The 27,160-nt window shown below is 42.7% G+C and overlaps 1 protein-coding gene across 1 annotated transcript in view; it reads left to right on the plus strand.

Annotated features, from left to right (window-relative positions):
• Nucleotides 1-27,160, plus strand: part of LOC117264708 (dysbindin-A-like) — a 65,092-nt gene that overhangs the window by 8,159 nt on the left and 29,773 nt on the right. Inside the window, exons 2-5 of the mRNA XM_033638898.2 lie at nucleotides 9,675-9,728; nucleotides 11,329-11,379; nucleotides 15,514-15,574; nucleotides 23,352-23,484. Coding sequence (XP_033494789.1) covers nucleotides 9,675-9,728; nucleotides 11,329-11,379; nucleotides 15,514-15,574; nucleotides 23,352-23,484 — 299 coding nt within the window. The remainder of the gene's footprint in view (nucleotides 1-9,674; nucleotides 9,729-11,328; nucleotides 11,380-15,513; nucleotides 15,575-23,351; nucleotides 23,485-27,160) is intronic.

Consider the following 27,160-nt stretch of genomic DNA (forward strand, 5'->3'; position numbering starts at 1 on the left):
AAAATTGGAAGGAGAAGACAGAGACAACCCAGTGTAATGTGGTAATAGTGCAGACTCAAGCCGAGGCGGTGTATGAGGAAGAACTAGCCTGCTAAACACTCGTTTTGTCACAGACCGAACGGCACATGAAATGGAGTCGGATTCGGGACATTAGAGTAATGTGTAATTTGTTACAAGTTATTCAGAAAAAGTAATTCCCGGCAGTTACTTATTGCTTATTACTCCTCAGAAGAGTAAAACAATTATTTATTTGTTATCAAAAGTGATTACTTTACAATATAATGTAAGCCCCATATGAAAAAAGTGCATTTGTTTAGTAGGGCTGTGACGGTAGGCTATGTATTTTTTTCTCACAGCGGTGACAGAGTCAGAAACCCTGAAGCTGGCATTTCAGCACATGCATTTAAAATAAACATGTTTAAACATTAATTTAAAAAACGAGAGTCCGTTTTAGAAGAGGTTTGATACATGAACTACATGTGTTTACGTCCTGCGCTGAGGGATACACCAGTGAGCAACAGCTGCAGCTGGCTCTGGGACAGGTACGCTAGGTCACTCGGTAAAAGCAAACAAGGAGACGACATTGACGATATTACTCACTTGACTGAAAGCTGTCCATCAGCTCCTGCAGGCCTGGGTGTTTTTTCCAGTTTAACTTAGTGATTGCTGCAAAGTTTTCACTCCTTGTGATGCACTCTCTGCGGCGGTTTTCCTCCTGATGATATATCTCCCCAACGATGGTAGCACCGAGTCCCATTCTGTGCAGCAAAATGATTCCACCTCCGTAGGAATATGTTAGCTAGCCCCGCAGCTACACCACCAGTCCTCCCTTGACCTCCGTCTCCCCTTGGCCAGTTGCTGCTCCGCCGCTCTGGAGGATTCAGCCTCTCTTCTCGCCCACTCAGCATCCAACACCTGGGAGTTCCTCATCTGTATGCTCTGGCTCAAACAGGTATGGCTCTGGGTCTGTGTCCGCTCCAAGAAACTCCTCAAAATTGCGTTCAAAGTCGTCCATTGCAGCTACTACAGTCCGGAGATATCGCTAGGCTAAATAAACAGCTGAGTTTTGTACGTCTGTGCCTGCTCACCGGTGTATCCCTCCGCGGATCACAGCGCCGGACGTACTGACCCCATTGCTAACCGCTGAGACCCAGCCACTGGAGGTACAGACACAAAAACGATATCCATCATGTTGTCTCAATATGAAAATGATAGCAAAAGGGCATAACTGCCAAATCGTCTGAGTATTCTTTTAACATTTGGCTTAAGAACCAGATCCGCTGCCATGATGAATCAGCTTTTTATTTTTTATTTATTTATTTATTTTTTTTGTGCGGTGATGACCCCTTCACCGTGGTAGGCATCACGTGACTGCGGTGATGCGGTTATTGTCACAGCCCTATTGTTTAGCCAACTTCTCTTTTAACAGTCAATTTGATCAGATCAATATGGATGAACAATTAGACATACACTGCTTTTGTCTAAACACAAACACATCAGATATCATGTAAACTACAGTAGAAAATATACAGTGTTGCTCTGTACAGGTAAACATTAGGGTGTGCACTGTTCAGCTAGGGCTGGGCGGTATACCGGTTCGTACCGCAAACCGGTATTTATTTTTGTTATGATATGAATTTTTCATACCGCAATACCGGTGAATAGCCCAAATAATGTCCGGAACGTGCACGGCGGGAAAGTGTTTCAGCGGGGACCCATTTCACCGCTGCACACCACAGGCACACTTGAGCAGGCGAGAGTGAGAGGATATAGAAACGTTTAGAGGCGAGAATGGTTTCCGGAGAGAGTCCTGAAAGTGAAGCAACTGTACACAATGACCCAGAAGAACTCATACCAAAAAGAGCAGTGTTTCCCCTATATGCAACTATTAGCGGCGCACCGACGTTTACGCTTCTCCTCTGCCCTCTGTATCGTGCACAGCGGAGTTTCGCCCCGATGCGCACACACCCACCCACACACACACACACACACACACACACACACAGACAAACCGCACACACAGGTGAGCACACTAGAGCACGGCTTGGGCCGCATTTTCCTGACCAAAGACGACCCGTCCCGAGTCCGAGACAGTTATAACCGAGCACAGCACTAATTAGAGCTTAGATCGGGCCCAAAAAAATTCAGCCCGACCCGACCCGAGCCCGTGCACGTTATGTCCGGGACCGGCCTGGCACGTCCAATTAACTGTAATTAACGGCCCGAGCCCAATTTAAACCTGACATTTTTCAATAAGTTGGCTGTTATAATTAACGCTAAGGACACACCGAACGTGTTAGTGCCGTGGAAGTCCTGCGAGTGTACTCACAGGCGCTTGACTGTCCACGCAGGCAGCGCATTTCTCCTGCGCTCTCCGCGCCGGTTAAACATCGATTCCACTCGTCTGTTCCCATCAGTACTCTTTTTTCACTTCAACAGGTCATTTTAAACATGGGTAAGTCCATATTTTCATCGTTTTTTATAACGTAATAAGTTAATGACAATTTGTCATTGCATGTCCATGTATTGAGCGTGTTGGATAAACACTGAATGAATAGGGCATATTTTTTGGAGGCACAGAAAGCCACTGTCCCTCCCACTTATCTCTACCCCCCCCTCCCCCTTCTGTATGTGTGAATTGCAACACCCAACCTGCAGCCATTTCTCTGTCTCTCTCTCTCTCTCTCTCTCTCTCTCTCTCTCTCGTATCTGACCGGGCCTGGCCTGGGCCCGTCAGAGGGGTGGGCCCAGAGGGGTGAGCCCGCGGGCCCAAGCTGGGTCGGGCCGGGCTCGGGCTCGGGCAGAGAATCTAAGCTCTAGCACTAATGGAGCAGAGCGTGTGTTGCGTTCAGGCGTTGTCAGGTAAATAACAAATTCCGGCACTTGAATAGGCCATAGCACAACACAGCAGCATGTCAAGTTGGCCGAACCTGAGCAAAATACCGTGAAATACTGTGAAACCGATATGATTTTTTCTTAAAAAACCACACTACAATTTCATTCATGTGACTTCAATAAGAATCAATTATGTAGTGTGTCACATAGACAAAAGTATAGAATCTTTTGGTCTCTAAATGGCGCACTTGCTCTGCTATTCTTTTCTTTTATTAGGCTTTTCTGTTACATTATGGCACGTTCCAGGCAACCTGTAACTCGTGATTTTACAACCTTCAACCTGTGAATGTGCACTGGAACGGCAGTCAAACCCGTAACTTCCCACTCGTGAACTCGTACCAGATCGATGTACTCCCAGTCACGATTTCCGACGTCACACAGCCCTCTAAACCAATTACCTTAATCCTCTAAACAACAATGGCAGCCCCTGTGGATGCGGTGCTGATGCAGGTGATACACGGTGAGAAATAGACAGCTCTAACAGCTAGTTTCCAGTGCAAGAATATATCAATACAAAATAAGTTTCCAAACACACAGATAACGATAAAGATAAAGATAATAAAATAAAAAGTATAATAGCATCTGTATTAATGTCCTGTGCTGAAGCGTGACTGTCATGCATGATGCTGGCCAATGGCTTCATCCTTGCTGATCTACTGGGAGGATCTGCAAAGGTGGGCATGTGTGGCTGAGGACAACAGGGCACTCTTCTCTCATAGAGCCTGTGGCGACCTGGAGTATCCCACTCTCAGAGACTCCATGAGAGCTGATGCATATGCTAGGAAAAGGAGACAAATTCAGTGACATGGTTGACTCATGAACCAGCTCACTTAATAATATTTAGGGACTGACAAACTGCTAACCGTATGATGGCTTCTCCTTGATGGGACGGACGATGCAGTCACCTTTGTGAAACCTTGGGTAGGAAACGCCATAACAGGCCTCACCATCACTGGTCCGGGCAATCTCTCTGCTGCCATTGTTGTTGAAATGCAGGGCTGCCAAGAGAAGCCTGTAGAAAAAGTAGAATGAAAGAAATATTAAAGTGTCATAGGCAACAATAACAATAATGACGAGAGAAAACAGCAGGGTCAACACTGACAAGGAAGAGCCACTGCACTGGAGTAAGAGCAGAGAGGAAGATGTAAAGACACACACATATACAAAGAAATATGAAAATATACAACATGATATTTAGTAGCCACAACAGATACACATGTAGAATCTAGCCTAAACCAATCAAAGTTGTACCCACCTGCATCATACTAAGATGTGTAATAAATTATCTTCCTACATGATGCAATTTAATGGAGTGTGGTATGTAGGCTATAGCTTATTGTAGATAAGAGTATAGTTTCATTACTGTACCTGATGAATGATGCAAGGGTCTGATGTTACACTGAGTTATACAGTGCAGCACAGATGGTCAAGGAGCCATTGGAAAGGCCTCTTGGTCCGAATCGTCAAGGACTGCAGGCGGTGCATCTCCCAAAACCATATAACACACCAACATGACACCACATGAAATACTTGACAAATGTATTAGCTAGCTGTGCTCACAAAGTCCAACCAAGTTGGACACTTCAGAGTGCTTATAATTGCAACAGACCGGTAAATGCGTCATTTTGCCGGTCCTCTTCCCTTCCCTGATAGTGGTCACTGGTCACCGGGCAAGTGAAATAAAGCCCCGTGCAACCAGCTAGTCTCTGCAGCAAACACGAGCCTGCCCTTCGTGCACATTCGTAGCACCGCCTTATCGCCATTGACAGACGGAGGAGGGTTCGCTCACACATGTTGTCTCATATAGCTAGCTAGCTACGATATTTTCGCAAGCTTCCCAGTCGAACGGGTGTCATGTCATTTGGGCTATAGGCTAAGGGCATGCCCGAGGGGATGACATGTATAGGCTACATGTACCTATACCATACTAACATTACCAGTCTGTACCAATGTTAACAAACTATGGTTACCAATTACGCCTTACAACAATTACTAGCTAACGTTAATGTTACATTATGCTGGCAATTTGGAAGTTGGCAGTGGTTAGAAAATGACTCACTCTGCGCAGATTCCGCTTTCGTTGAGCTGAGCTGTGTCCTGGCCAAGGCGAGGTCGGCAGTGCTGCTGATGGTGGAGCCGACAATGTTGCTGTGTGCAGAGAGGAAACAGCACCCACTCTCAGTCTCACACGGCTGTGGTGGCGAAATCCCATTTCACACTCCATCATGTCTCGGGGAATATAACGTTAATCCTCCGGTGTAAAGTGCGCTCCACAAATAACCACGTTCTTCATTGCTGATGCCGCAGTAAAGTCCCGTCTCTTCACTTGGACAAAACGCACCCACGCACGAAAAGTGGCACTTTTCTTATTTGTGGGAAAAGTATGAACTCTATGTCCAGATAGACTAGAGTTTGTGCAGCCTCCACAAACGCAGTCTTTCACCATTATGTGAAAAGGCGGACAAAACTAGCTAACAACAAACAAACAGAGAGCTAGCTAGCTAACACACTGACGTTAGCTAAGAACCACCAGCCGCCCAACCGACTTGCTAACGTTACTGAGTCTGACTGACCTAATGTCACTGAATACTGACAGACTACTGACTAACCTATTAAATACTGACTGACACTGACTACTTACTGACTAAATAATAACTTACTGACTAGACAACTGACTATCAAGTGACTACCCTGATACACCGCCGAACTACTACTGCGCAGTTTACTGTATGCTGCAGGGTCAGGACGACTCCCCCATGCTACGTCATCACTGTAAATATGAAAAAAACTCAGTTTTTGGCGCAAGCCTCAGAAACCCACAATTTATACCACATTTTTGCCCTTTTTATCTGTGAAGATGAATTTTTTAAATATTTTTTTTGGGGGGTATAGTTGGCCTAATCATAAGCTCAGAAATGTAAATCCATAAAAAAGTCATAAAAATTTTCAACCTGAAGTATACACTTTAAAGTGAAATATCAGAATAAGCCAACATGCCGATTTCTGCGGATATGACAAACCAATATTTTTTAAAAGAGACTACTTGTTGCTCTGTATAATCAAACGTAGATCAGAACCTTGTCAGGTGCTAATGGAGAACAGGAAATAACATGATACACAGGAAGGCAATCCAAAATACAATACACTACAATACAATTCCAAAAATACAGAAACGGAAGTATTAAAAAGCCTTTATTGTTATGGCTAAATCGTCAAAAGAGCCAACATGTTTAGACTTCTGCAGGTCTTTGTCAGGGCTTTAAAAAAAGTTTATAAATTTCTTAAACCAGCACAAAGTAAAACATTCTTCAAAAACAGAAAACCGTGGATTCTTCATTTCCTTAGAGCTTTTCATATTTTAAAGGAAATATATTTTTTTTTTGAATGCATATAAATCAGGCAATGAAATAACAGAACTACACAATGCAAACACAAATAGGCTATATGTTCTAAACCAGGGTATTGCACAAGTAGGTCCACATAAATGAAAATATATAGAAAGATAAAAATAATCCCGGGTACAAGCATAGAGGATTTTGGGAATAAAGTTAAGTGATTTTTTTTTTAATAATATAAGGATATACAGTATCATTATCAGTTACGTATGAATCTGGTGTTGTGAAAATTTGCGCTACCTGCTCAGAATGAGCTACCAGTAGCTCATCCTGTCAGACTAGTCTGATGAACTAAGCCTCTCACTCGTAATGACCTACCCTAGCAAAAAACATTGTTTAGTAGCTACTCAGGTCAGATATGTGTGAGAAGCAGACATACAGCCTCTATAAATGTAATTATAAGTAGTGTAGCTCATTCTGTCAGGTAGTAAATATCAATCAGAATGGACTGTTACCTCTATAAATGTAAGTAGAGTAGCTCATTCTGTCAGGTAGGAAATATCTATCAGAATGGACTATTACCTCTATAAATGTTATTATTATTATTATATATACATATATGTATGTGTGTGTGTGTGTGTGTTTGTGTGTGTGTGTGTGTGTGTGTGTGTATATATATATATATATATATATACACATACACAGTACAGGCCAAAAGTTTGGACACACCTTCTCATTCAATGCGTTTTCTTTATTTTCATGACTATTTACATTGTAGATTCTCACTCAAGGCATCAAAACTATGAATGAACACATGTGGAGTTATGTACTTAACAAAAAAAGGTGAAATAACTGAAAACATGTTTTATATTCTAGTTTCTTCAAAATAGCCACCCTTTGCTCTGATTACTGCTTTGCACACTCTTGGCATTCTCTCGATGAGCTTCAAGAGGTAGTCATCTGAAATGGTTTTCCAACAGTCTTGAAGGAGTTCCCAGAGGTGTTTAGCACTTGTTGGCCCCTTTGCCTTCACTCTGCGGTCCAGCTCACCCCAAACCATCTCGATTGGGTTCAGGTCCGGTGACTGTGGAGGCCAGGTCATCTGCCGCAGCACTCCATCACTCTCCTTCTTGGTCAAATAGCCCTTACACAGCCTGGAGGTGTGTTTGGGGTCATTGTCCTGTTGAAAAATAAATGATCGTCCAACTAAACGCAAACCGGATGGGATGGCATGTCGCTGCAGGATGCTGTGGTAGCCATGCTGGTTCAGTGTGCCTTCAATTTTGAATAAATCCCCAACAGTGTCACCAGCAAAACACCCCCACACCATCACACCTCCTCCTCCATGCTTCACAGTGGGAACCAGGCATGTGGAATCCATCCGTTCACCTTTTCTGCGTCTCACAAAGACACGGCGGTTGGAACCAAAGATCTCAAATTTGGACTCATCAGACCAAAGCACAGATTTCCACTGGTCTAATGTCCATTCCTTGTGTTTCTTGGCCCACACAAATCTCTTCTGCTTGTTGCCTCTCCTTAGCAGTGGTTTCCTAGCAGCTATTTGACCATGAAGGCCTGATTGGCGCAGTCTCCTCTTAACAGTTGTTCTAGAGATGGGTCTGCTGCTAGAACTCTGTGTGGCATTCATCTGGTCTCTGATCTGAGCTGCTGTTAACTTGCGATTTCTGAGGCTGGTGACTCGGATGAACTTATCCTCAGAAGCAGAGGTGACTCTTGGTCTTCCTTTCCTGGGTCGGTCCTCATGTGTGCCAGTTTCGTTGTAGTGCTTGATGGTTTTTGCGACTCCACTTGGGGACACATTTAAAGTTTTTGCAATTATCCGGACTGACTGACCTTCATTTTTTAAAGTAATGATGGCCACTCGTTTTTCTTTAGTTAGCTGATTGGTTCTTGCCATAATATGAATTTTAACAGTTGTCCAATAGGGCTGTCGGCTGTGTATTAACCTGACTTCTGCACAACACAACTGATGGTCCCAACCCCATTGATAAAGCAAGAAATTCCACTAATTAACCCTGATAAGGCACACCTGTGAAGTGGAAACCATTTCAGGTGACTACCTCTTGAAGCTCATGGAGAGAATGCCAAGAGTGTGCAAAGCAGTAATCAGAGCAAAGGGTGGCTATTTTGAAGAAACTAGAATATAAAACATGTTTTCAGTTATTTCACCTTTTTTTGTTAAGTACATAACTCCACATGTGTTCATTCATAGTTTTGATGCCTTCAGTGAGAATCTACAATGTAAATAGTCATGAAAATAAAGAAAACGCATTGAATGAGAAGGTGTGTCCAAACTTTTGGCCTGTACTGTGTATATATATATATATATATATATATATATATATATATAGTGCCCACTCATCTGTTCCTGCAGATAACAAGATATAAATCCCATGTGTAGCCTTTATTGTGACTAAACAAACATGTATTAATACATCACCCACATATAACACCCGCTACACACATTTAAAAACAGAAATGTTTGTAAATAAGGACAGGACTATAACTCTATAAATTGGGCATTACTTACATTAGAAACCTTCTTTTGTTGTTTTTTTTTAATTTTTTTAGCCTATTACACTGCGCAGCCTGATAGGCCGCAATAACAAAATGTATTTTCAGTCCCTCTACAGCCTATACTTAAACATATTTCTGTATCATGATGTGATTGAATATTATTTCTGGCCCACACAATTCAAGTAACATTTTAATAAGCCTAACTATCAATAGCTATTTATAACAGAATGCTGCTGCAGAGCAGCTCGGCAGACCTCTCTCCTCAACTACACAGGCTAAATAAATTGTGTCTGACTATGAGGTTAATGTTTTCAGAAGGGAAAAAATACAAGATCCGTCAGATATAGTCAGGGCTTCACATCTGTACAGATGTTATTTTAAGAATCCTCTTACCCACTGACCACAAGTCTTTGTGATAATAAATACCTCAATAATTAAAACAGTCCAATGTTAACATACAGTAGATGACATATAGTTTATGACACAGTTAAAATGGCCAAAAATGTGAATTACAGCGTTAGAGGACGATTTAAGGTGTGCCCCTAAATTTTCTGTTTGTGCTCCTAAAATTTTTCAGTTAGGGGCTACAGTGCTCTTACTAAAAAAAAGTTAGTCTGGAGCCCTGTCACTGTTGATCCCTGGCTCCCTCAGTTTGTACATATGAAATGTCTTAAAGCACCATGCTGAACTATGGTTACTGATAAGGCCAGTACCTTGCATGGTAACTTGCTCCCATTTGGTTGGGTGTAGTTGAGTGAGACGAACACTGTAAAGCACTACTGGTAAAAGTGCGATGTAAATGGTGTCCATTTTTCAGTCCATTACTATAAGTGTGTTTTAGTGGGTGTGCAAAGCCATTTGGTCTACATCTTTTCTAAACTGACAACTTCTCTTTATCACCTCCAGTTTCAAGACCCTTGGAGACAAATCAAGAGACACCAAAATCAGGAGGAGACCCAGGTGAACAGAAAACCCTTGTGTGTGCATGCAAGCATGCCTGTGTGTGTGTCTGTGTTAACTATGATATAAAGAAGGGGTGGGCGATATGTCAGTTATGCTTTATGTATCTTGGCTGGTTCCGCTTGGGATGTGTAAAATTACTATATCGCAAACATCGAGTGTAAATTGTCACATCATTCTTTTTTCTATCTATCTATCTATCTATCTATCTCTCTGATGAGACTCGCTTCAGCATTTTTCTCTTGCTCTTTTCTATGGCTCTCTCCCTCTCGCAGACACACACAAAAAGACAGACAAACATACGTCACACACTCTTTCACCCATCCAGGTCACTTTTTCCTGAGCGATAATGTGTGAGCAGGTGGTGCGTGTCTTTGTACCTGTAGAGTGCCAGACCATGCCAGACCATGACCATTTAGTCATATTTTGTGACCATAGAGCAGCAGCGCAAGGCCTGAGACGAGCCGGATGCTTCAAATTTAAAGCACCAGTGGTTCGCTTTGATTTGTTTGGTAATAACAATGCTTTATTCAACTTTGTTATAATAGTATTATTTAACTTTATTAGAACTGTATTTTATTAAACTTTATTATAACAGTGCATTCTTTAACAATATTTTATTTAACTTTAGTATAACATTACTTTAACTTTATTGTTACAGTATTTTATTGAACTTTATTTTAACAGCACTTTATTTAATTTTATTTTAACTGTAGTTTATTTAATAATTTGTATTTTAGTAGTCTACAGTAGTTTAGAGGAGATTTCAAAATATGGACATATGTATTGTGTATTGCGATATAGCTTAGAAATATTGTGATACTGTATAAGAACATTCTTCTTCAGTGCTGCCAACACTCAAAACAAAACTGACAGTTCATCCTACAGTCACACTCTTTATCAATTCTCATAGAAACAAGTGGTATCACAGAATCACATTTACTGGATTGTACAATTACCATTTAATTTTCAATATTACTAACCATTACTAACAAAAAAAAAGGTTTATCAAAAAACATTGACATATTAAAATCTTATCTGCACTCCACCTCAGTTTTTGTGTGGTGACCACAGCAGCTGCATGCCTGTCTGCCATCAAGCGTGCTCAACCTGAGAGCTTCATTCACTGCTGGTGCTTCTACAGTGTCCCAGACTCATGCCATCTCTGCCAAAACATTTCTTTGGGAAACCCTGACTGTTAGCCTGAGTGTCAGACTGAAGCTCCCAGAACCTTCAGTCTGACATGGCCTCCATTGAAGGCGATTTACAAGGGGGAGGGAATTTGATTTTTCCCTAACCAATCAGTAGAGATCAACGACTCACCCAGAATCTGACGTCATTAGTATCCATGCCTCGGGGGTGCCGAAAACAAGCGAGCATTGCCCATTTAAAACGTCTCCGTCGTCGTGCACACCCAGCTGCATCCAGACCAGAGATGCAAGCCTACTCAGTTGAGTGGGTGGGGTCTATGGTCTGGAACCAGGCTACCTGACTGTCTCTGCTCCAGGGGTTGCAATGAAAGATGTGATTCCTCCTGAACTGTATGAATGCTCACATTAATCATTTGTTATTATTCTGTGATTCTCCATTTGCTGTTCAGGTTTGAAGAAAGTTTTCCTCATTTCACTGCTGGACTCGACATCCTCAGCAGGTCTACACACACACACACACACACACACACACACACACACACACACACACACAAACACAACCCCCCTCAAACACACTGAGGCAATTTCCAGTTAGCTTTCATGTAAATAATGGGTCTCATTCATGAAAAGTGAGTAAATCTGTGTGTAGATTTGCACATAAAAGCCTACGCTACTAAAAACCTACTCTGGATTCAGGAACGCTGCGGGAAACTCAGATTTGATCGTAAACACGTGTGTATGATCATGAATGCCAATCCATCGTAAAGTGACAGCGCGCTCCCGGTAATCAGCAATTAGCATAAATCCCCGCCCATGAATAGCCAATGACCACCATATAAGGAGGTGTAGGTGCATCCAGTCGACCTGTCAGTCATGGCGCAAACAAAGAAAGAGAGGCGTTCCCAGGCCAGCCGGGTGATGTAGTCCCTCCAGCGTGTCTTGGGGCGGCCCCGAGGTCTCCTCCCGGTTGGACATACCCGAAACACCTCCCAAGGGAGGCGTCCGGAAGGCATCCTTACCAGATGCCCGCACCACCTCAACTGGCTCCTCTTGATGTGTAGGAGCAGCGGCTCTACTCCGAGTCCTTCCCGGATGTCCCAGCTCCTCACCCTATCCCTAAGGCTGAGCCCAGCCACCCTGCGGAGGAAACTCATTTCGGCCGCTTGTACTCGCGATCTCGTTCTTTCGGTCACTACCCAGAGCTCGTGACCATAGGTGAGGGTTGGGACGTAGATTGACCGGGAAATCGAGAGCTTAGCTTTTTGGCTAAGCTCCCTTTTCACCACAACGAACCAGTTAAGTGCCTGCATCACTGCTGACGCCGCTCCATTCCGCCTGTCAATCTCCCGCTCCATCCTACCCTCACTCGTGAACAAGATCCCGAAATACTTAAACTCCTCCATCTGAGGAAGGACCTTCCCCTCGACCTGGAGTGGGCAATCCACCCTTTTCCAGCTGAGGACCATGGCCTCAGACTTGGAGGTGCTGATTCTCATCCCAGCCGCTTCACACTCGGCTGTGAACCGTCCCAGCAAGAGCTGGAGGTCACTGTTTGATGAAGCTAGGAGGACCACGTCATCCGCAAAAAGCAGGGACGAGATCCTCCTGTTGCCGAACCTGACACCCTCCACCACTCGGCTGCGCCTAGAAATTCTGTTCATGAAAGTTATGAACAGAACCGACAAAGGGTAGCCCTGGCGGAGTCCAACCTTCACTGGAAACAGGTCCGACTTACTTCCGGCCACGCGAACCAGACTCATGCTCCTTCAGTACAGGGACTGGATGGCCCTTAGCAAGGGGCCACCAACCCCATACTCCCGGAGCAACCCCCCACAGGAAGCCCCTGGGGACACAGTCGTAAGCCTTCTCCAAATCCACAAAACACATGTGGACTGGTTGGGCGAACTCCCATGCCCCCTCCAGCACCCTGGCGAGAGTAAAGAGCTGGTTCACGGTTCCACGTCCAGGATGAAAACCACATTGCTCCTCCTCAATCTGAGGTTCAACTATCGACCAGACCCTCTTCTCCAGCACCCTGGAGTAGACCTTACCGGGTAGGCTGAGGAGTGTGATCCCCCTGTAGTTGGAACACACCCTCTGGTCCCCTTTCTTGAAAATGGGGACCACCACCCCGGTCTGCCACTCCAGAGGCACTGCCCCCGATGTCCACGCAATGTTGCAGAGGTGTGTCAGCCAGGACAGCCCTACAACATCCAGAGCCTTGAGATATCCAGGGCGAATCTCATCCACCCCCGGGGCTCCGCCGCCTCGGAGTTGCTTCACTACCTCAGCGACTTCTGCCCCAGAAATTGGATGACCCGCCCCTGAGACCCCCGTCTGTTTCCTCACTGGAATACGTGTTGTTGGGATTGAGGAGCTCCTCAAAGTATTCCTTCCACCGCCCGACAATGTCCCCAGTTGACGTCAGCAGCTCCCTGCCCCCACTGTAAACAGTGTGAGCGAGTTGCCGCCTTCCCCCCCTGAGGTGCCGGACGGTTTGCCAGAACCTCTTTGGAGCTGATCGATAGTCTTCCTCCATGGCCTCACCGAACTCCTCCCACTCCCGAGTTTTTGCCTCCGCGACTGCCACTGCTGAGCTCTGCTTGGCCTGCCGGTACCTGTCAGCTGCTTCTGGAGACCCACAGACCAACCATGCCCTGTAGGCCTCCTTCTTCAGCCTGACGGCTCCCCTCACCTCCGGTGTCCACCAGCGGGTTCGGGGATTACCGCCGCGACTGGCCCCAGCGGCCTTGCGGCCACAACTCACAACCACCGCCTCGACAATGGCAGAACAGAACAAGGCCCATTCGGACTCAATGTCCCCCACTGCCCTCGGGACGTGGTCGAAGCTCTCCCAGAGGTGGGAGCTGAAGATCATCTGGACAGCTTCTTCCACCAGACGTTCCCAGCAGCCCCTCACTGTTCGTTTGGGCCTGCCAGGTCTGCGCAGCGACCTCCCCTGCCATCTGATCCAACTCACCACCAGGTGGTGATCAGTTGACAGCTCTGCTCCTCTCTTCACCCGAGTGTCCAGAACATATGGCCGCAGGTCAAATGATACGACTACAAAGTCAATCACTGACCTGCAACCTAGGCTGTCCTGGTGCCACGTGCACCGATGGACATCCTTATGTTTGAACATGGTGTTAGTTATGGCCAAACTGCGACCCGCACAGAAGTCCAATAACTGAACACCACTCGGGTTCAGATCGGGCAGGCTGTTCCTCCCAATCACGCCCCTCCAGGTCCCGCTGTCATTGCCCACGTGAGCGTGGAAGTCCCCTAGCAGAACAATGGAGTCCCCGGTCGGGGCACTGTCCAGCACCCGTCCCAGGGACTCCAAAAAGGGGGGTACTCTGAACTGTTGTTCGGCGTATAAGCGCAGACAACAGTCGCAGGGAAGCAACCCTTTCGTCTACCGGGGTGAACCCCAACGTACAGGCAGAGAGTCTGGGGGCTATCAGAAAGCCCATGCCGGCCCTCCACCTCTCAGCCGGAGCAACTCCAGCAAAGGAGAGAGTCCAACCCCTCTCAAGGACTTGGGTTCCAGAGCCGGAACTATGTGTCGAGGTGAGGCCGACTATATCTAGCCGGTAGCGCTCAACCTCTTCCACAAGCCCCGGCTCCTTCCCCACCAGAGAAGTGACATTCCATGTCCCAAGAGCCAACTTCTGTAGCCGAGGATTGGACCGCCAAGGCCCCCGCCTTGGTCTGCTACCCAATCCACATTGCACCGATCCCTTCTGGATCCCTCTGCGGGTGGTGGGCCTGCAGGGGGACGAGCCCATGTAGCCGGTTCGGGCTGGGCCCGGCCGGACCCCATGGGTGAAGGCCCGACCACCAGGCACTGGCCCACGGGCCCCAACCCCAGGCATGGCTCCAGGGCGGGGCCCCAGTAATCCTCCGGGCCGGGTACACGAGTCCATGCTTTTGTTCATCATGAAGGGACTTTTGAACCGTTCTTCGTCTGACCCTTCGCCCAGAACCAATCTGCCATGGGAAACCCTACCAGGGGCAAAATGCCCCCGACAGCATAGCTCTTAGGGTCATTAGGGCACTCAAACTCCTCCACCACGATAACGTGATGGTTCTCGGAGGAGTGACGATTCTCGTCAGCATCATCATTCAACATGTCATCATTCAATATGTCAACATGTTCAACATGTTGAATGATGATGTTGAATCATCATTCAACATGTAGAAAGAACGTGTAATCTATTGAGTCGATTTACACAGATAATTCACAGTCATGAATCTAATCTGGATCTTAAACCTGCCAACTAATTTAACTAAATGTGTTATATTGTTAATATTTTGTCATGTTTAGATTACGTGTTTCAAAGGCATCTGTGTATTGTGTACATAACAGAGCGCAATACGAATTAAAATTGTAATTTCCAATAGTGACAAGCAATATTTATGTGCTTTACTAAATTTACACAAGCACTACGAGTGGTCAGGAGCAGGAATAGATTTTGTTAGTAGCTACAAAAAGATCGGAGCTACTAAAATATTGATGAATGCGGACATGCACATAAATTTCCATCTGCGAACAGTTTACACACAAATTTCTTCTGCTCACGTTTCATGAATGAGACCCAGTGTGTTTATGTATATACATTGTGTTTCTTTAGGTATGAGGAGAGTTGGTTTCTGCTCCATAAAAGAACTAAGGACAGTGCTCAGGCTGCAGAGGTAGGAGCAACATCACTTCTTCAGACACCATTAATGATCCACAATATCCAAGTAAACATGCTGTGGGGTGGGTGGTATGCCTGTATGAATGGTTCTTGAGTATTGGATGTTAGGGGTGGGAATCACCAGAGGATCCATGATATGTTATCACTATACTTACAGTATTATTGCGATTTCAATTATGTTGTGATATTCTGAGTATTGCAATAAAATATATTATGATTTATTACCTTTTTATGAACTATAAATTATGTCCCCAGAGGAAAACTTTGTCAACATCTGTTTTATTTAATAAGAAAAAGGTTTCATTCTGTTCATCTCACCTCAGTCTTTTTTTTTCTTTTTTGTTATTCCATAGGCTGCCTAAAGTTTAATTTGTATTTGTAATATTAGTCATTTCTATGATTAAAAAAAATAGATACTTGGCACTGTGTGACGATGCAGATGGTGGAGAAACTTGTGCTCAAACCTTAAAATTTCAGAAAAAACACTTCCCTGATATCAGACAGAACTGTCGTTCTACTCTGTTTCAGTCAACTTGGTGGAGTGAACAGAGTCCAGGTTCTGGACCCAGGCAAGAAAAACACACTCCTGCACAAGGTTGAAACAAATGAGCAAGAGCTGAGAGGATTCATTAATTGGTCATTCTACAGATATTTTATTCAGTCAATCAATCAATCAGTCAATAATATTATAATTATAATTCTGCCTATTGTTGTACAATATGTTGAAAGTATATATTAATTTCTGATAGTATACATATGTGATAATAATCATGTGTATAATAACAGTAGAAGTATTACATAGCTTGATCAAAGAGGAAAATCTTAAGTCTAGTCTTAAATGTGGAGACAGTGTCTGCCTCCCGGACTGCAACAGGAAGATGATTCCACAGGAGAGGAGCCTGATAGCTGAAGGCTCTGGCTCCTGATCTACTTTTGGAGACTTTCGGGATCACGAGTAACCCTGCATTCTCAGAGCGCAGTGTTCTGGTTGGATAATAAGGCACTATGAGCTCTCTAAGATATGACGGAGCCTGACCATTTAGAGCGTTATAAGTTAACAGTAGGGTTTTAAATTCAATTCTGGATTTTACAGGGAGCCAGTGCAGAGAAGCTAAAACAGGAGAAATGTGATCCTGTTTCTTAGTTCCTGTTAGTACACATGCCGCTGCATTCTGAATTAGCTGGAGAGTTTTTGAAGACTTACTAGAGCTACCTGATAATAGGTAGTCACAGTAATCCAGCCTAGAGGTAACAAAAGCGTGGACCAATTTTTCTGCATCTTTTTTGGGTCAGGATAGGCCTAAATTTCGCAATATTAGGCAGATGAAAAAAATGCAATCTGTGAGGTTTAAATAAGAATTAAAAGACAGATCGTGATCAAATATTACTCCAAGGGTTCTTACGGTAGTGGTAGAGGCCAGAGCAATGCCATCTAGAGAAACTATGTCATTAGATAAAGAGTCTCTGAGTTGTTTGGAGCCAAGAACAATGACTTCAGTTTTGTCTGAATTTAACATAAAGAAATTGGTGCTCATCCAGTTTTTTATGTCTTTAAGGCAATTATGAAGTTTAGTTAATTGATTACTTTCTTCTGGCTTCATTGATAAATACAACTGTGTATCATCCGCATAACAATGGAAATTTACAGAGTGATTTCTAATGATGCTACCTAAAGGAAGCATATATAGAGTAAATATGATTGGTCCAAGCACAGAACCTTGCGGAACGTGAACAAACTGAAAACGATCGGATAAATAAACCTTTTAGGCCAATTAAGTGTTCCAGTCTCTGTAGCATAATTTGATGGTCAATTGTGCCAAATGCCGCACTAAGATCTAACAAAACAAGTACAGGGACGAGTCCTTTGTCTGAAGCAATCAGAAGATCATTTGTAATTTTAACTAGTGCTGTCTCAGTGCTATGATGCACTCTAAATCCTGACTGAAATTCCTCAAATAAATAATTATCATGGAGAAAATCACACAGCTGGTCTGCGACTACTTTCTCAAGGATCTTTGACATAAAGGGAAGATTAGATATTGGTTTATAGTTGGCTAACACCTCTGGATCCAGGGTGAGCTTTTTTAGTAGAGGTTTAATTACAGCTACCTTAAAAGACTGTGGTACATAGCCTGTTAATGAAGATATATTGATCATGTCTAATAAGTGAGTGTTAACTAAAGGTAAAACTTCCTTAAGTAGCCTAGTTGGGATGGGGTCTAAGAGACACAATGATTTAGATGAAGAAATCACTGTGGTCAATTCTTGAAGAGAAATCAGGGAGAAGCAATCTAAATATATATTAGGTCTTACAGCTGTGTTTCAGGTTAGATAGGTACTATCTGAAGACAGGAGGTCATGAATTTTGCCTCTAATAGTTACAATTTTTTCATTAAAAAAGCTCATAAAATCATTACTGCTGAGGGCTAAAGGAATACAAGGCTCAATAGAGCTGTGACTCTCAGTCAGCCTGGCTACAGTGCTGGAAAGAAACCTGGGGTTCTTATTTTCGCGATATTTGTTTTAACTTATGGGTTTGAGAGTTATACCAAGGAGCGAACTTTCTTTGCTTTGATAACTTCCTTTTAAGAGGAGCTACAGAGTTGAGTGTTGTTCGCAGAGAGCCTACGGTGCTATCAACAAGATGATCAATTCGGGACAGTTTAAAGTCGGTACGGGAAACCTCTGTTACTGAAGGACATGGTATTAAATTTAACGACAGAGTAATCATTTCCTTAAATTTTGCGACAGCACTATCTGATAAACATCTAGTATAGTAACTGTTGCTGAGTGGCGTGTAATCGAGTAAAAAGAAATCAAAAGTAATCAAATAATGATCCGATAGCGAGGGATTCTGTGGAAAGACTGTTAGGTCATCAATTTCAATTCCATACGTCAGGACTAGATCAAAGGTATGGTTAAGTGAGTGGGTTTATACACCCTGACTGAAGCCAATGGAGTCTAATAATGCGATAAACGCGGTAGCCAGAGAGTCATTATCAACATCATTATGAATGTTAAAATCACCTACAATACTAACTTTATCTGATCTAAGAACTAAACTGGATAAAAACTCTGAGAATTCAGATACAAATTCAGAATATGGGCCAGGAGCACGGCACACTATAATAAATAAAAGTGGCTGCAAGGTTTTCCAGGTCGGATGTAAACGACTAAGAACAAGGCTTTCAAATGAATTATAATCTAGTTTAGGTTTAGGGCTGATTAACAGACTAGAGTTAAAAACGGCTGCAACTCCCCCTCCTCGACCGCTGCCTCGAGGAATGTGGGTATTATTATGACTGGGAGGAGTGGATTCATTTAGACTAACATATTCACCTTGACACAGCCAGGTTTCAGTGAGGCTGAGTAAATCAATATGATTATCTGATATTAATTCGTTTACTAACACTGCTTTAGATGATAGAGACCTGATATTTAACAGTCCGCATTTAATTCTCCTGTTTTGTCTTTCTGTCACAGAAGAGGTTTTAATGTTTATGAGGTTGTTATGCACAACTCCTCTTTGTTTAATTTTAGATTCAGATAATTTAGGTGGTCAGGGAACAGACACCGTTTGTATAGTTATGGGTGGGTAACTGCACTAGAAGCTCAGAGAAGCGTATAGGACTTCGACTCTGAGTCCTGATCTCAAATCTGGGTTGTCAGGGTTTTGAATTAGTAATAAACTTTGCCAGGTTTCTAGATATGAGAGCGGCTCCAACCAATGTGTGATGAATGCCGTCTCTCCTAATAAGACCAGGTTTTCCCCAGAAAGTTTGCCACTGGTTAACGAAACCCACATTGTTTGTTGGACACCACCTGGACAGCCAGCGATTAAATGATGACATGCAGCTAAACATGTCATCAGTGGTCAGATTGTGGAGGGGACCAGAGAAGACTACAGAGTCCGACATGTTTTTTGTATTCACACACCGAGGCAATATTAATTTTTGTGACCTCTGATTGGCATAACTGGGTGTCATTGCCGCCAACGTGAATAACGATCTTACTAAATTTACGTTCAGTTTTAGCCAGCAGTTTTAAATTTGATTCAGTGTCGCCCGCTCTGGCCCCAGGGATACATTTGACTACGGCTGCTGGTGTTGCTAGCTTCACGTTCCTCAGAATAGAGCTGCCAATGATCAGAGTTTTCTCCTCAGCAGGTGTGTCGCTGAGTGGGGAAAAGCGGTTAGAAACATGAATAGGCTGGTGGTGAACCGTGGGCTTCGGCTTGGAGCTACGCTTCTCCCGGACAGTTATCTAGCCTCCCAGCTGCACGGGGGTTACTGGGGGACCGCTAGCAGAGGCTATGCTATGTGGCTCCGCACCGGCTACAGGGGACTGGCTAACTACCGCAGCTAACGAGTGATTTTCCATGGTGTGGAGACGCGCTTCTAATTCACTGAGCCTCACCTCCAACGCAGCAAATAAGCTACACTTATTACAGTTACCACTGTCGCTAAAGGAGGCAGAGGCATAACTGAACATTTGGCACACCAAGCAAGAAAGAGCAGGAGAAGGAGAAGCCATCGCTAAGCTAATGTAACGTTAGCTAAAAAGGTTAATAACATGCAAAAAAACAGCTAAGAGATTAGCAAGAAAGTCATAAAAATGAGGAGAGCTATAAGTGCTTAAACAGAACTAGTGTGGGTTAAGGCTTGAATTATCTTAAGAAACTGAAGTGGGGAAAAGCAGAAAGCAAGCTAGTAGAATTCACTAGAGCAGCACACGCTGTCACAGAAAACACCGGAAATGACACAACACGCTTACCGCAATACGTCAGCACGTCAGCCTCTCCTACAGAAATTTGGAGAATCACTTAACTGTAACTGTAAGTTACTGTTCAAGCCAAATGAACTAGGGATGCACAGTATTATCAGCACGTCATCGGTATCGGCTGGTATTGACTTCAAAATGAAATAATGGAATTGTCCAACATGCTGATAATATAGACCCTTTTAGGGCCGACGCCACAATGATGTCAGTTTTTAGATGGGAGGACAAAACACAACTCAGCACCACAGGGCTGTAGGCTACATAGGGGTCTTAAAATGTTGTCTTATTGTGTTATTGGGAGCCAGAATAGAAGGAGTCATGGCTCAAAACTTCATTTTTATCGTGTTTCAGCCACCACTACCTGTTAACAAAAATGAACTATGGTTAAATATGATAAGAATAGCGGACGTAGGAGGTGATCATCAAAAATCTGATCATATCAGGTTAGGGAAAATGTATTTACTGTTGTAGTAAATGTGTAAATGTTATCAGCATATCAGATATCGGCAAAAAAATCCAATATCGTGCATTCCTAAAATGAATAACTGTTCCCTGGTTCTTTAGGATTTGCTGCTTGTCTCTGTTTTATGTCATTGTAAATTGAATATCTTTGCACTGTGGACTCTTGGACCATGTGATTCATCGATTAATTGAGAAAGTAAACAGTAGATCAGTTAATAGAGAAAACAAGCTTAAAATGCAGCCCAGAAACATGCAGAGGATTCCAGTAATGTGTCCCTCCACAGTGCCATGCTATTGAATTAAATTATAGCTGAGCACAAATGGATTCTCTGTCAGTTGCTTTCTGTACAACAGAAACATCATGGTAGAGGTTGAAGTCCTTTCCTGAGAGGTTAGAAGAAGACTGCAGACTGGTAAATTACAGCAGACTTTCCTCACACACTGAGGAGTTAGCAGTTGCTAACATCAGTCACTTAAGCCCCTGTGAGGCTACAGAAAACTGTAGCTGCTTCACAAGAAAAAGACTTGTAATCATTGGCTGTATGAAAGTAGGGTTGGGCAATATTGAAATTCTCCTACTGACAATATTGCTTTACGAAAAGCAACAATATACAAAATTATCATCCAGAAAAACAGCTGAAGAGAGAGAGGCACATAAATACAAATATCTATGGACTGGAGATGCATATTTCATAATACCCGTAAAAGTGGCCAATAGCCACAATCTATAGGGAGTAAGTGCTGTTTTACACTTAGGCATGCTGAGATCAATTAATCAGATCAATCAGCTGATAAGGTTGTCTTTGTTCGATAACACATTTAACTACCCTCTCACAGTCTCGTCACTAAGGATGTCAGTTTCGGTTAATTTTGCTTTCAGTAGCCAAACGCCCTTTAACCGACAACTAATTGGGGTGGGAATCACCAGAGGACCCACAAAATGATATTGTATCACGATACTTGGATCATGATACAGTATTGTTATGATATGCTGAGAACTGCAGTAAAATATATATTGCAATTTATTACCTTTCTTTACACCTGCAAATTATTTCCCCAAAGGAAAACTTTGTCAACATCAGTTTTACCTTGTAAGATAAAGTTTTCAGTCTGTTCATCTGACTTTAATCATTTTTATTACAGCAAAATGTGACGCAAAGCAGACAGACTGACCAACACTGTCATAAAACCTGTCAGAAATACTGCATACACCTGACAAACTGAACTGTTGGCAGATTTAATGCCCTCTGTGAGGCCAGATTAAGCATGTGAGCCAAATACTTCATGCAGGTATTCTGCTAACTGAATGGCAACACCCATGTTTGAAGTGTTGTCTGTTACAACCCAATCCCCCCTTCTTATGCTGCATTTTGCAGGAGGTCTGCAACGTCGCCAGTTCTCTGTGAGATAATGTGCGGTTATAGTCACATATGAATCCAATGACCTTGAAGTCCAGGTGTCACAAGTTAATGCCACCCTTCCTGCTTTACTCAAAGATTTCTCAACTTTATGCTTCACTTCTCTGTAGAGCTTGGGTATGGCTGTGTCGGTGAAAAATGTCAGGATGCAGTTACATACCTGGGTACCAGTGTTTTAGCATGCAACAAAAGCTTTTGTTTGTAACATCTCTGTAAAGACGCAGAGCTTTGCACATGAAGTAGGTGATGGACTGTGTTTTTTTAGCTCTTTCAGAGTTGGATGGTAGTTTTGTCAAGCTAAGTGTGTCCAGTATTTTTCTGCAGGGCGGGTTTAGCGTTAGCTTGGCTGTCAGTGGCTAATGCTATCTCTGGATGGTGGAGTGTGAGGTGAACCCTCATGTTTATAGTATTCCCAGAGTATTTTATTCTCAGATGACACTGCTTGCAAATTGCTTGTGTCATATTCAAGTTATAAAATCCAAAATAAGTCTAGACGTTTGATTTGAACGCTGACGGCGCATTTCTGATTTCTTTCCCTGGTGCCTCCATCTTTGTTTTGATGAACTTCCTGCCAAATGCCAAATTGATTTTATTATTCTAGTACCAAAAGTTGTATTTAAATGTGTATCTGCAAAAATAATGTATATAATGAAAGACTGACACATGGCGTCTGTGTATCAATACAATATCACCACACAAAATATTGTAATACTATGATAAATTCCCCCCCACCCCCCCACCCCACCCCTATTATGTACAGCGTCAGACATGCAGTATGCTAGCATGTTACTTATTTTGATGCACAGTACGGTGAAGCATAGAGAAAAGAGAGTGAATATAGAGCAAAATTTCTAACAGGTGTTGCATAGTAAAATATCAATCTGTTATGGTTGACACGTGAGGACCTTTACTGTGGCCAAGCAATATCATGTTAAATGTGATAGCAAATGAGCGAACTGTAAGTTTGTTACTGTTGATTGAGTTGTTGTAGCTTATATTCACAGAAGTTGTCCTCTTTGTTCTGTCAAACCCCCGTGTGTGTGTGTGTGTGTGTGTGTGTGTGTGTGTGTGTGTGTGTGTGTGTGTGGGTGTGTGTGTGTGTGTGTGTGTAAGGCAGTAGATGGGGATATAGTGATGCTCTCAGCAAACTGGGAGAGAAGAAGAACCGCTTTGACCCAACTAGAGGAACAACTGCAAAGCTTGCCGGCCTTTATCAGTGAACTAGATGCCATCACTGCTAACATAGGTATGGAGTCTGTTTTCTTCCTGTCCAGTAATGCCAGTTGCCACCACCATCAACAACAGCTGAATCTATAAATCAATCAATCATGTTATTTGTCACTTTGATTTATACAAGGTACAACTCCGGTCAAATGTGATCCCATCAGCTCCTTTAACCTGTGCACTGTAATTTAGCCATTACTAGAGAGTTTACAGACTAGTGAGTTGATGTCAGCATTACGATGGGTGACTTGCATTCACATGCCACCACCATTAAAATAGTTTCATCTGATAGAATTTTTATTTCCTTTTGTATTTATTGACATTTCAAGGTGTTCTTTTTTTAAATATTTCAGATTTTATTTCATGACATCATATTTTATTTCAGACTTTCACTTTTCTTAATGACACATTTTGTTTCGTAAAACAAAGTAAAGTAATACTGAATCAACCAAATGAGGCTGCTGCTCTAAATCAACACAGACACTGTAACTAATGTTATACCTCTTCAGTTTGTAAGCCTTAGACTAACAAGGCCTGCTAATGCTACTGTCTTTGCTGGCTAGCTATGCTTTAGCCTGGAAAGACCATCCAGATGACATGAGCTCATCTTTCTTTTTCACTCTCAGTCTGGACTCAGTGCAGCTCCAAACACTTTCCAGAAATTAATATGGGGGACAGTCAGGGATCCACACTTGCTGAGTTTCTTAAAGGAAGAGACATTTGCGTCGTTCTTCTGACTGGATTTGGCAAAACCTAGATTTATCAACTGGCTCCACTCCACCGGCTTCGTATCTTGCATCTGAACAACATTGTCCTTTTTGAGGATCCAAAAGAGGCGGAATCGTTCGCCAAGCAGTTGGAGTAGCGTTAGGTCTCATTTCCGAAACTCATAACTTGAGTGAGGTAAGACTGTGTTTTTCCCCCCACGTAAATTTTTTGATCGCTTTTTGATCATCTATATATGAGGATTGGGCCTTATTTTTTCCCAAAGACAATTTACTTTCATTTTTGCATGAAATGGACTCTCCTGCTCATTCAGACGGTTCACTTGTGTTTAGTTAGTTCTACTGGTATATTTACTTCCTGAAACAATGTGTGACATATTAATGGACGATACCAAGATGGGAAATGGGGGAGGATGTTTACTAAGACGACACTGACTTGTTTTGATCTAATTTTCTCCCCTAACCCATTCTTTTTGATTGATTTGGGGCACAATTTATTTTATTCTATTAAGGGATCCATGAGATATTCAGTGAACTGCTATTTAGTAATATATGACAGGAGATCTTTTTTTTGTTTGTTTTTTTCCCCCGTTAAAAGGGTTTTTTGGGGAGTTTTTCCTTATCCACTGTGAGGGTCCTAAGGACAGAGGGATGTCGTATGCTGTAAAGCCCTGTGAGGCAAATTGTGATTTGTGACATTGGGCTTTATAAATAAAATTGAATTGAATTGAATTGAGATGACAGGAGAATATACTATGTTGGGCAGTAGGGGGGTGGTGCTCATGAGATGATAAGGATGTGCTGAGGTTATTAGCTCCAGCTTACAAGCTCCGTAGGAAGGACGTAACCATCCTGTGTTTTGTTTATTAGGGTCCGGGCAGCTAAGCTGCCTGGACACTATTGTAATCCTAGTTGTTGTTCTTGTTCTTGTTCTTCTTCTTCTTCTTCTTCTTCTTCTTCTTCTTCCGAGGAAATCATACTTCCCATGGGTGAAAACTCACCAAACTTTGCACAAAGGTCCAGTCTCATGCCAGATATCCTCAGCTGTAAACTCAAGCCAATAGTCCTGATGGTGGTGGTACAGCAAGCGTCTAAAGTTCAAAACTTTGAAAATCCATAACAAATCAACCATACGTGCTATAACTTCACAACTTTCATCAAACTGTAGCCCCAATACTGAAGAAACTTTTGTACATTTAAACCTATAAAAAATTATGAAGTTCATCACTCTGTTTTTTTTTCAAAAACTGTAAAACTTCTTAAACCTATCTCCTCCTACAATTTTTGCTCAATTGACACCAAACTTGCTACAGAGCATCTTCAGACTGTCCTACAAAAACTATGTTTCTCGGATTTTTGATTTATCAAAAATTGAGCCTACAGTGCATCAAAATGTTTGACTGTAAATGGTACTGTAAACATATACATGCAAATTCTTGCTTAATAAATCTTCAATGTTCATGAAAAAAATGACAAAATTCTAGAGTCATGGTAGATGATGTGTGGCAAATTTCAGAATTTTATCTCAAAAACTGAATTTTTGACAGCATTTTGGATTTTGCTCTAATGTGAACAATTGGAGTCAATGTAAAAATGGCAATTTTAAACATCAGTTTTTCACTTATGGAGCAAATCAATCATTGTTACAAACAAATTACCAACATCTCCATGCTGTCTAGATGCAATATGTGTATTAATAACTGAATTTTTTACAGTGGTTTCAAATCTGCCTTTCCATGCACGGATGGCTGCTTTCCTACACAACAGTGAATGGCTTACTCAATTTGTGAAGCCACTGTTGAGTTGCTACTTGCCAATTAGCTCAGAGTGGTAGATGACCGTCTTAGGTTCCAGAGGTTGCGGATTCGAGCCTCAACTGGTGCAGAATCCACATTGTAAAGTAAACATCGTCTTGTGCTCCAGCTTATTGCTTAAAATTGCCTGAGCGTGACTGATCACTGTGCAGCATCTTGAAGCCATCTGAAGCTTCTCACTTTGCACATAGCTCAGCTAGTTAAACATCAGTTTTTCACTTATGAAGCAAATCAATCATTGTTAAAATAAATTCCATGCATGGACGGCTGCTAAACCTGCACGTCTGGCTTAGTCAATTTGTGAAGCTACACATGAACTGTCACTGACTAATTAGCTCAGTGAGATAGAAATTGATTCTTAGTCCCAGAGGTTGTGAGTTCAAGCCTCAGCTGATGCAAAAGGCAGATTGTCTTGCTAAACTCCTAAATGTCTTCCAATTCTTCTGCTTGTTGCTCAGAATTGCCTAAAAATGCCCGGACCCGACCCATCGCTGCGCAGCAGCTATAATTCTTTCTTGTTTTTTCTCTGGCCTATTATGATAGGTGACATGTTCATCCAGAAACATATTATATGGTTTCTACTGAGATGGGCATGTGGGGTGGGGGGGCAGTGGTGAGAGATTTGGGATAGGGACTTACTTTCATTTTTGAACAATACAGTTACTTTTGACTCAGTTGCACCTAGTTGCGAGTTGCATCACCATAGGAAACACATTGATGTTGCATTCATACAAGAAGCATCTTCCACTATATCTAAATTTGCAAATAAGCATTATTATGTGGCTGTATCATCACAAGCAGACTCTAAAAGTAAAGGTTCTTTAATAGTGCTTAGAAGAAAATTTTCTTTTAATATTTTGGGCTCAGTGGGGACTATGGATGGCAGGGTATCCATCCTTAAAATAGTGATAACCGGAAATAAGATTGCTTTTGTCTCTGTATATGCTCCATCTATTTTTGATCATCTTTTTTTCCCCAACTAAGTGAAAATAATGCTCGAACTAACTGAATATAAATTTATTATTGGTGCAGACATGAATGCAGTTGTTAACTCATCTATAGATCGTTCTTCCATGCGAGAAGTTGGTTCACAAAAACAAGCATCCCTTGCATTAAAAAAAATTATATCTGATCAGGTCTGATAGACATATAGCGTGCT

Source organism: Epinephelus lanceolatus, chromosome 10, assembly GCF_041903045.1.
Source record: "Epinephelus lanceolatus isolate andai-2023 chromosome 10, ASM4190304v1, whole genome shotgun sequence".
NCBI lineage: Eukaryota > Metazoa > Chordata > Actinopteri > Perciformes > Serranidae > Epinephelus > Epinephelus lanceolatus.